Source organism: Aplidium turbinatum, chromosome 2, assembly GCF_918807975.1.
Source record: "Aplidium turbinatum chromosome 2, kaAplTurb1.1, whole genome shotgun sequence".
Lineage (NCBI taxonomy): Eukaryota > Metazoa > Chordata > Ascidiacea > Aplousobranchia > Polyclinidae > Aplidium > Aplidium turbinatum.
Genome location: NC_137473.1, coordinates 36,145,551 through 36,157,375, shown reverse-complemented (window position 1 = coordinate 36,157,375; position 11,825 = coordinate 36,145,551). Strand labels below are relative to the sequence as shown.

The window sequence follows — 11,825 nt, the reverse complement described above, 5'->3', positions numbered from 1 at the left end:
ATTTTACTAATAACTGCATTAGTAGGATAAAGAGAAAAAAACTAAAAAATAAGATTACCAGTAGGGTACCCAGCAGGCTATTGAATCCTGCCTGTGAAGAAATGTAGCGTGTATGCTAGTGTAGAAGCTTACCTCTGGTCGCCAATTATGCTCTTTTACACTTACTTTTTGCAAATGTTAAATCGAAACTCATCAGTTCGCCTAAATTGCAAACATCATGGTAAGATTGATTAGCCCAAATAACTGGACATTTTTGCCCAAATTTACAACATTTTTTTAAACGGGGTAGCGACCGCCCCCTCATCTCTTACGGTTATACACCTGGCTTCCGTAATCTTGCGCGTTTACTAGCTTGCACAGCAAGAATCGTAGAAAACTTAATTTAAAGAGAATTTATTTAGCAATGGAAAAAGGAAAAAAAGGCGCCTAATAAATACACATAAATATATTTGCGGAAGAAAATATTCAAACGTAACCGCCACACATTGTATCACGAGTAGGCCTATAATGTGTATCACGATATCGAAATGAGTATTCAGTATTCAACCTAAAGCAATGTGATAAAACGCTTTACATTTCACTTTTAGCAGCAAAAGTAGCCTAAAGCCCTTTAGGCTTAAGTCTATCCTTAATTACGAATGCGGTTTCTGCATTGTAGTCGTTATTATTATTTTTTTTATTCAAATCTTCCTCCGAAAACAAACCGATTTCAACATCAGTCTAAGCAAGTAGGAAAGATAAATATCGTCTTCTAGCAGCCAACAAGCAAAAATGGAAAATAAGTTTCTCTTTATCTATATGTGATTTCAAAGTTCCTTGTTCATTCATACATTTCATCAGAAATGCCCAAAACCCAAATGTAGGTTATTGAGAAAATTTACAAGTCGTATATTGTGTAGTTAGTTAGTTACAAAAAAGCATTTGATTGTTTTAGCAATCTACAACAACATATTACTCTTGCTAACCTTTCGACAACATATTGTATGTGCTCAAAGTATATGCAATGATTTTTTGGCTTGTGTTTTGCAGGAAGTCACATGTAGTGGACGATGCTGAAACATCACAGCAAGTCAATAAATTTCATGTTATCACATGCAAGCAAATCGGTGCAACACATAAAAAAAATGATTGATGCAGCAAAAGTAGGCTATGCATTTTAACATTCATTCAATGTCTATTTAATTTGGTGCAAAAACAGTGGGTTTGTCCAACAAGTATTTTGGAAAAAGTAGAGCAATAAATGGTAAAATAACTTATATTTTACATATAAAAGTAAGTAAATTATAAGATCTAGAAAAAGGAAAATTGTAAATATCAAAAATAAGTTAATACAAAACTAAAAAGCGTCGTGTAGAAAATAAAGATCTTATAAAGTTTCTTTTGCAACAAATTGGTTTATGGGGATGATCTGCATTCACAGGCAATGCTCTTCAAACATCAACTACTTGAAGAACGTAAAAAAACATTTTCTGCAAAAAAATTGTTTTGTGGCTGAGTAGAATTGCTAAACTAGTTACAACTAAATATTCCTACAGCGCTTGACTTTTATCAGCCCATTAGTTTGTGTTCACTTTATATAGTGTATTTTCCACTAAGATTTACTGAAATCTTTTGTTGTCTATCATTCTATTCATGAATTTTTGTTGCGTTTTCAATCAGATAGTTCTTTGTTCCCGAACCGGATAATGACTATGGTATGTAGTGGCAACATTTATTCTAGACGTTTATACGTCATCAGTTGTGGGGTCGATGAAGTTGTGCCCCTCTTTTGGAAGGTCTGCATTTTATCCTCAGTCGGAGGTTGTTTCTTGCGACCACTTCTTGCATGTCTCTACAGGTGGTTGCCAAAGCAACAGCGCTTTGAGAACTTTTGATGTAACTGCAAAAAAAAGATTTATTGCTAAAAACATATCGCATGAAAAACATACAAGTTTGAAACAACACTTTTCCAAAACCAAATAACTTTTTGCCTTGCTTCATGCAGCCTTACTTAAAATTTAACTTCATAGTTTCATGTGCTCGGAATGTAAGTCGTTCTTAACACTTTCTTTTTCTTCACTTTTTGTTCTCTGAGTGACCTGTAGACTATGGCTCAAAATCCCTGTTTTCTTTTCTTTTAATTGAATTTTAATGTATGACATTTCATGAGTTGTAGCTGGTCCTAACCTAGTGTCAAAATATGTAACATAACTTAACAAAAAAAGCGCTGAGAATTTGAACACCTTAGAGTTTGACACAACACAAAAACCTTAAAAACATCGTATTGAATATTTTTACAGTGCAGGGTTTTTTTATCTGTTAACCTTTGTTGTAACTGATGTTATAGCACAGAAATTTTCAACTGTTTACCTTTCGGCTAACTTGCAATATTAAACTTTTAACACATCCAGAAACCCAGTTGAGAATTTTTATCAAAGCAATTATAAAGTATATATAGCTATTTCAACACCAGCTTACCTTTGAAACTGTTCTGCTGTGTTTGAGGCTGTTGTGGTTTCGTCGTTTTGAACAAGTCTCACCTTCATACGTTTTGGTGAGCTATCACCATTCAGCTGTTGGAGCAAGCGGGGACTTATCTCTTTGTGAGAAAAAGGGGTAGGAAGTTTTATCTGAAAGCAATATATCATTAACAATAGCGCTTGCCGCAATAAATAATAACACTCATAGCAAAAGTTACTAGTAACCTAAAGTTGACTTCATTGTTTGATTGCTACATCAGTTTGACTTAAAAAAATAGTGTGATTTTTTATCATCCAGCCAACATAAAAATTAAAGCACATCGCAACAGATGCCGAAACATTTTTTTCAATTGTGATCCAAAGAAAGCGGTTTAGTCTCATAAAAATTGTGCTTATTTAACATTTGATGAGATTGCAATTTAGCACGCTTTGAAAATAATCAGATGTATAAAAGTGTAAGCCCCTTCGTTGCGGAATCTAAATAATGCATGGTGCTAAAATACCACGCAAAGTAAAAGATCACAAGATTGTTCATAAAATAACATAACATATAGCTTACAATAAAAGAGAAACCCCAAGTAAGAATTAATTGATGAATTTTGCGTTTAATAATGCAACCAGATATGCTTAAAAACCTTGACCGAACTATTGCGCTTTATCTGGGTTTATTCAAAGATGATGTTATCGACACTTTAAATGGAACTCCTCTGGTGATAAACTCTTCAAATGTGTGTTTTCAAATACTACCTACAAGCTCTGTACAAAAACCTCATAAAAAATTTAAACCTACAATTTCAACGAACATATTAATAACTTCAATGTGTTAAAATTTTATGAACAATTTTCTGCTTGATATTATACAGAAAATCGATTTTTATAAACATGAAATCACTTAACTGAAGATGCGAATGTAATCGTTTAGGAAACGTTGGCGGCTCATCAAAACATTAATATGTTTCTACTTTTACTTTTTAATTTACTCTACTAAATAAACATTGCGGCTACTGTGAGCAAGTCAAACAATTTTAATCAACAACTAAATTGTTCATCACAGTGTTCACCTCTTTATTGAGTTATGTAAAATCGTTTCTGAAAACTTTCTGAATGTTTGTTTGTGTTTTGGTTTTTGCTACTGAACGTGGCATACACGTATCAATACGCAAAAACAAATTGCAAAAGTCGATTTTAATTTTTCCAACTCGTGTCTATAGCTTTATTCCATTTTTGAACAGAACCTAACACTGGTATTTTCACTATAAATACTTCGGCTTGGTTGTCTATCGGAAGGTTGTTTAACATTATCAAGAAAAATGTAGGCTAGTACGTAAATTGTTAATGTTAGTAAAAGCGCATACATGCAGAAAAATATAGTTTAGCGAAGATATTGAGTTAAAAAGCAAACTTACAATTTCTGTATTGCATGCTAAAACATTTGTTAAGAAATGTTGGATTTGACAGCGGTAGTTAATGATGTGTGAGGAAAAAAATATGCGTTCTCGACAACAAAGACTCTGTGTCTTTACAAACACTTCCTTTAACAAGATAATTTTGCACGATAACGTAACTGCTATAGCCGCCCGAGATTAAAGCATGTTCAAGGTTGTAAGGTTAACTTTACCGGATTTTTGACAATAGATTTACTCATATAAACTTTTCCGTCATCGCCGTTCGCATGTTACCACCGGTGCACCGCCTCCGGTCTATGTGTTATTTCAACAACTTTATCTCACAATCAATGTTTCGAACCCGCTATTAAAATTGGCATTTCTGGTAATGAACAAGATCATTCATTCGCACCCTCATGGCAAAAAAGACCGACAAGCCTATAATAATTAAATACTGTCTTAATGTTTAAATTATATTAAAATAATTGATAACAATTGGTAGGCCTACAGTCAAAGTTATAAAATCTTCCTATCAAACTATTTTGCAGTTTTTAAAATATAGCCTTCTACTTCTGTAAATAGAGTAGTTTCATTCGTAGTGTTGATTGCTTAATATATTTCACGACTTTTTTATGACATATTTCTTGTTTGTATGAAACTTTTGGTATTGATCACTTTTGTAGACGTTAAGGTTATCAGCACAAACACTGACAAAGCCGAAAATAAGCACTTTTGAAAGTTAGGTTCAAAATTTATCCGATAAGTGTCTTTGCGCAGTCACAAAGGATGTCTAAGTTAATGGTTTTCAAACCACTCGTCAAATCTTGCTTTAGCTGCTAGTTCGCTTTATGTAAAAAAAAAAATTGTTGATATCACGTCTCCAAGGCACGAAATACTTTCTTCTGATCACTCGAATTACTGAATGACCTTAACGATGCACAAAAAACAATGTTTTCGCAGGGGTTGTGAGATTGGCACATCTGACCTTTTGAAATTGAGGGATTACGCCCCGAGATGAATCACTCGTGAATTTACAGACAAATTGTTTGATTGTGCATTATTTTTAAAAACAATCTATATGCAAGTTCCGGTTGAAAGTTGGAAAAGACGCTGTTTTTATTTTTTAGCTGAATTAATACCTAAGATGGAATACAAATTTTCGCTTGAAATCCAAATGTTTAAGGAAAAATGTAAATTCTGCTTGATTGAGATATTTCAACTTAATTAGTTTCTCATTATTTCTGTTGTTACTATTCACTGATGAAAACACTTTTTATACTTTAATGTGCAACCAACGTGGTTGTATGAGTAGGCTAACCATGAAAGATAACTGAAATTGTAACATAGATTTATAGAGTATCGCAGATGATTTTGTGCAATAGATCATAAACCGTCGTTTATCAAACTGCCAGCATTGCTCGTCCGCTTTTATACAAGGAAAGGCAATCAGCATTTATTACTTTAGCCAGTGGTTTCTGTTATCAGGACGGCCGAAAAGAACACAAAAGAACCCACAAAGGCACTTCAGAAAACCTCAACAGTTAATTTACAATTTAAGCTTTTATGCAAGCTACAGAAATTCTTTTCAATAGTTAGTCATGGCACTAGTGGAATTGAGAAAATAACAAAATATATTTTAAAATTACAAAAGCTATTGAAGGTGCATTAAACTGGAATTACCGCTAAGCTGGCAATTATCAGAGTTCAAACGTTTTCAACAAATCTTTTTTTGGATGATAAGAGTGTGATATTTAGGCGGTAGTAAATAGACAAAATGGATCATTTGGACAGTTCAGTTTACTCAACTTTATGAAACGAATGAATCACTGCGCTGTACTATCCTACTTTTTCAAGTTGGTGCATCCCGAATTTAGTTTCTCTTGTCTTACAATATGAATGTACAGTGCAGTAGGTAAATACCTCAAATAAAAACATTTACTCTGATTAGTATCGCCCTGAATAAATTGTCTGGTAAAAAAATAACTGTTTACTGAGGTAAATTTGCCTATTATTTTGCAATAAACAAAGCATCTGCAATACGCTTGATCATTAAAAAGATTTCATTGAGGTTGTCAATTGTTATTAAATTACTAATTCTTGTTACTTTATAAACATGTTTTTTTTTCGTTACTTTTTACCATACGTTCATTGCCAACGACAGAAACATTCGGTTTAAGGCTATGCGGAATTACATAGAATAGTTTTGAAACATAAAATGGCGAAGGTTGATTTTTCAAACGACAAATTCAAAGCGTTATTTGCTTTATTGTATTTTTTACATTTGCGTGATAATTTGTTGCAAATATCGCATGTATCATTTTGTTAATGTGTTTGCAGCAATATGATTCTGTGCTGTGTCATGTGTTGTAAAGGACGCGATTCATTGTTTCAACTCCTTGAAGTTTCTGCGTTTCATTAGAAAAATGTTACCAATCAATGTGTGCACACATCAATACTTTCCGATAGGTTAGCGCATGCTTACTTAACCAATTACGATTGAAAGTATATGGGGATTTTATATAGCTTTTTACCTTATGGGACAGCTTTGAAGTTCTATGCCCAGCTCTGAAGTTATTCGTTCGAGGGATGGACTTCTGTCAAGATGAAAATTTTTGTCATCTTGAAATCCAATTTATTTATATTTACCGTAAGCAAACTTTAGCTTAAGCCAAAAGTGTTGTGAGTCACTTTAAGTTTGATCTGCAACGGACAGTTTGCAAAACAAAGAATGTCGTTTTTTTTCGGATAAAAGCTTTACAGACACAGTTAAATGGTTAAAATTGGAAGATTTTGTAAATTTTTATAACTTATTTTAATTTTGCCAAATTTTTTTAATCACTTAGTTGATTGGAGCGTGCAAACGATGAAAAATTTTATGCTGATTCAGCGTAAAATTTCCAATTGCAGTTACAGCAAATAACAAAAAAAATATTTTAACATTCGGCTAAGCAGCTTGTCGAATTCTAATCTTTCGCCTGAACCTTTCCTGTCATTTATCTCTGTGAAATTCTTCAACTAAATCTTCGCTTTTGCTTTTTTATTTTTTTTATTTTTCTTTGTAAAAACATACAACATAAATAATACAAATAGCTAATTGATGATGATGATGTAAAAATAAAAGACATTTAGGCTTTTGCATAAATAAAATAAAATATGATGAAAAATAAATAAAAACACAGTTGCTTTACAAAACATGGACGACAGGCTACCTTTCACAGTTAGCAGTAGAGAATCTGCTTAGGATCTAAGCGTGTTGAATGACAAGAAAGCGAAAAGTCAGACGTTTACAGAAAATTTACTAAGAATCGATACAATTACTTGTTGATCAGTTATGAAAAACTTTGAAACTTACTTTAATTTGAAACATTGAAACAAAATTTAAATTGCTACATTATCTTAACTTGGCAGTTCTAAGAAAGTTGTGATGGTACAAATTATGAAAGCGTTCTCGGAGTGATGATTTCTTCTTAATTCTAGGCTGTTGAAGATGTAGATTGGGGATATCCTGAACGATGTACTCAATAGTGATTACGACGTGACTTGTGTGTTCTTCTGTGCTGCTTTCTCATACTCTTCTTCGCTTCCGCAAATACCGTTGCAAAATTCTGCGATAGCGAGATACGTCCTGTAAATAAACGCTCGATGTCATGGACCGCGCTTGTCACTTTTGTTTTGTTATTTTGAATTTAATGTGTGCTGGAGAATGTGATTTATGTAAGTCTAAAATTTCAAAATTATGAGTGAAGTTATTGCTCTTCAATCAAATTACAATTAACAGTATTTTGCTTTGAATTAATTCTGCGATATTTACGTATCGTTAAATTTCAAATCCTTGAAATAGTGATTTACAATTTACTATAATTAATCATACTATGATAATAGAAGTGATAGTGGTCAAAGACGTCGATTGCAAACTCTCAATTTGAATGGGAAAAGAATTGAAATGAAAGACTTTTTTAATACAAAATTTTTATTTTGTGCGTTTACCGAAAATGAAGAGCGATTTTAAAGGAAAAAATTGAATAATTTCGTTTGTGAAGTCGCTTTACAATAAAACAAATTTATCCTGATCGTCATCAATTGTTTTAAGCATAAAACATATTTTTGTAAATTTTTTTAGAAATGTTTGAAAACTACAGTTCTTGAATTTAAAGTCCAAAGTTTTGAACAAAATTGCCATGAATGGTGGTTGAATTGATATTCAAATTAAAAGTAATGAATAAAAAAAATTTAATATTAACATGAGTTTCTAATGTGTGAAATAAAACATAAGTGGTGTGATAAGAAATTAAATAAATGTGTGTGATATGGTTTTATTATTTCCTATAGCGCTGGTCCAACGAGCGTTTATTTACCAATGAAGTAACTTTTCCAACTAACTAACACTAATCCTAACACCTCGCATTCTGTTAGTCTGATGATTTTCTTTACCTAATTCGACATTAGCTGCTTTCCGAACTTAATTAGACAATCTAGTCACCGGACGTGGATTCCACATTGAATGACTAGAAAGCCCAAAACCGATAATGACAGTGATGACTTGTTAGTGCGGATTTCCAGGTAAAAAAAATTAAAATAAAATGATGAACGTGCAGCGGTGAAAAAGCGTTTTTGTTTTTCGAATCGTTTGCGAGCTCGCAATCGACAATAGCATTGACCAATTAAAGCAGTTTCAAGCACCCGTAAGCCTATCACCGGATCCTCACCTCAACATTATAGACTTTGTTAGGCTCGAGTCCAGCCATGATGTTGTTAAGCATTTGGATTCGGCGCAGTTCTTCCATTCTGCGAGAGATCTCGGAACTGAGTCGGATCTCGGCGTGTCTCTTGTGAGCAGACGTCCTGCAAATCAAAAGTACAGTCATTGAAAAAAGCACATTACACTTTGACATAATGATGTTTACATTAAAGTAACGACTTTCAGACTCGAAACTTCAAGATTAGTCACTCAATAAATTTATATTTTCTGTAGAAAATTTCGTGTAAAAACTGTATTGAAATACTAATTAACGGCTGTGTTTTGATATTTTTTGTTATGATTGATAATTTTAGCTTACCTTTCATGAGCTTCTATGAGTTTAGAACGTAATATTTGCACAGCTGCACTGTCTTCGGTTGGTATGTCATTGACAGGGCGAGCGTTGCACTCATAGATGATAACTACGAAAACGAGAAGAATTGCTCGGAAGATAACTTTTTGACAATCCATTTTCTGAAAAGAGTAAAAATATGATTATTTTTATGTATTTAAATTTTCATCTTTCCGTTAGGTAAACTTAAATTAATACTTTATGACATTTTAAATTGACCGTATTTTGTGTGGAAAAGTAAGTTTCATTTAATTTGTTTAAAAGTCTGTAACGACATTCCTTTCATCTCATTGGAGTAAAGCTTTCACATCAATAAATTATTATTGGATTACAAACTCAAATTTTCGAAGAAATCTTGACAAATTATATTTTTAGCAGCTTTATCACTGTCATTAACAATTTCACGTAAAGCTTACATTATAGCCTAATCAATATTACAAATAAAAATAAAGGTAACTTAGGCATACTTACAATAAATAAATATTCTTTAAATAATACAAAGAAAATTCTTTGAAGTCAGCTTGTAGTAGATGCAGTTTTGCTTTCAGAATTAAATAGAATTAATAAAAATTAAATATAATCGTTTATCATAAGTCGCTTTTATTTCTGGAAAACAAGTTCATTGATTATTTTTAAAGTACAAGCATATGACACCAAAGCCTGGCTTCATGAAATTGAAAGTCTAGTTTGACAAGTAAAATCATAGTTTTAGCTACAAACGAAATCTCTTGGTGATAGCTTCATTGAAGAAAACCTTTCCCAAGACGTTCTAGAGCTCAATGGGTTGTTGCCAGAGCTGACTTGTGCTTAGCTTCCACAACCTTCGGCTTTTTATACCATGCCGACAACGAAAAAAAAGAAAAAGGCAGAGAGGTGAACCTGTTGCTATCTTCAGCTTTCCTTGACTTTGACATTAATGCGTTATGTGCTTTAAAAGCTGAATGATGTCAGAGACAGACAGGCAATTTTTCTATTTTCGTACTGTCCCTTGTCTGCTGTGAGATCTGCAATGTAAGCGGTCCAATTTCTTAGTTACTTCGCATTTAGCATGACAAGTAGACAAATTTGATACGAGAAAGTTTACATTCTTTGACTTCGGCAAAACCGCTTCGTCGCTTGAACAATGAAAGCGTTATGAAAACACTGTGGTCATTATGCACCACCAGGATGGCCAATGTCATTCTTATGCATAATGCCTTCAAGAATGTGAATGGAGGCATTCACAGTTATTAGTTACTATTGTAAAAAATATCGTAAACACATCTTAGACACAAATAAAGAAGTAACGTTTTAGACGTTGTCGACATCATGTTAGACAGATACTGTTTCAGCAATGGACAAGTCAACCCGTAGTCGTAGTATCTAGTGAACAATGAAAATCGGCCATTCTCTATCGGACAATCACAAATTGTTTGCAGCGTTTTATTTTTCAAAAACTGCACTATTACCATTGCTAATATGGTCAGTTTAAATTTATTGATGGTGCTATCATTATTTAAAAAGACCACAAACCTTCAACGATAGTCAAATAATAATTAAATTCATTAGGTAAATGAGTAATATAAAAACATGTGAAGTTTTTTGTTTTCAAGAGTCACTGGCAACCCTTCTTAGAGGTAAAGACCAAATGTAACGACTCGATGAAAGAAAAGAAATGACGGTGCTTAAAGCGGTTCTGTAGAAAAGACCACACAAACAAAATAGCTTTAATTCATAAAGAAAAACAGAGACTTCCTTGTTGTTTTACATTGAACAACGTGTAAGAGCGATACACAACAAAGTAAACTTTTTATGACTTTTGTTTGCAGGAATATTTATAGAAAGCCTACTATCGTCCCAGCTTCCATCTACGCAATTCTGACCATTGTGACTGTGACTTGGAATGTTGATGGCTGTTTATTTCTTGTATTGACGTCATTTGAAACAAAGCGATGTGTGGCTGCGGTAATCAACGTAGAAACAACATCACTACTATCTGTTGTTGACTGCGATGTCAATGAGATAGTAACAGATATGGTGTAAACTGTGAACAGTTATCACTGTATCGGACGACTTAAAGCACACGCCTCAATCCGTCGAACTGTTATTCAAAATCTTCCCTTCACTTTGTGACGCAGAGCGATTGCAAGCCAGTCCCTTCAATGACGGGCAAAGGTCAAGGTCTTTTAGACTTTATCTCAATTCATTATTTTATGAAGTACATATTTAGTTTAAAGGACTATGACATGCACAGCCAACACAAATCCAGGTTTGCATCATTTCCACGTCGTTGGAGATATAAGCGATGTAAATGCAGTGACTTTTGCTAACTGGGGCTGTGATTGTCCTGTGCCACATAAAAACAAAGAAGTGATTGGTTGAATTATCACAAAATCAAGAAAAATATATTTGATGTGAACTATGTCACTTTGGGTGTGTAATAATATTGAGTTTACAGTTAACATGTCATGACAAACGAAATATTGAACTAGATCGGCAGGATTAGGTTAAGGAATAACGATAGATAAAAAATGATACGTTTAGTTCATTTTTACTGTACACAACAATTATTGCTCTTCCTGCAAACACATCAGGCTAAAGTGTAAAGCACAAACATTACTCAAGTTGATCAAGCTTTTTAAAAAAAGGTGTGTTTCTTGCTATATTCCCGTTGAACAGTGGTATTTGGTAATTCATTCTATATATAATGGTAAATTACAATTTGAGATAATGTACGTAGGTAAAATACGGTATTTCGAAAAAGTAAGATTGCCACACACAAAAATATTTTACTAACAGCTTTAAATAGAAGTACATATGCGCTTTTGAAATCAAAAAGTTTTGACTTTGTTATGAATTGAATAAATCGGTATCAAAAATGTAAATATTAACCAACGCATGGTTGCAGCTTC

The 11,825-nt window shown here is 33.0% G+C and overlaps 1 protein-coding gene across 1 annotated transcript; it reads right to left on the bottom strand.

Annotated features, from left to right (window-relative positions):
* Window positions 1–411: 411 nt before the first annotated feature.
* Window positions 412–9,542, bottom strand: LOC145765135 (uncharacterized). Its single transcript, XM_082576892.1, has 6 exons — window positions 9,406–9,542; window positions 8,902–9,056; window positions 8,551–8,686; window positions 6,376–6,438; window positions 2,458–2,609; window positions 412–1,879 (listed from the first exon to the last, which is right to left on the bottom strand). Exons 2-6 carry the CDS (start codon window positions 9,051–9,053, stop codon window positions 1,735–1,737), a joined length of 648 nt encoding a protein of 215 aa, XP_082433018.1. The 5' UTR covers window positions 9,054–9,056; window positions 9,406–9,542; the 3' UTR covers window positions 412–1,734.
* Window positions 9,543–11,825: the final 2,283 nt, after the last annotated feature.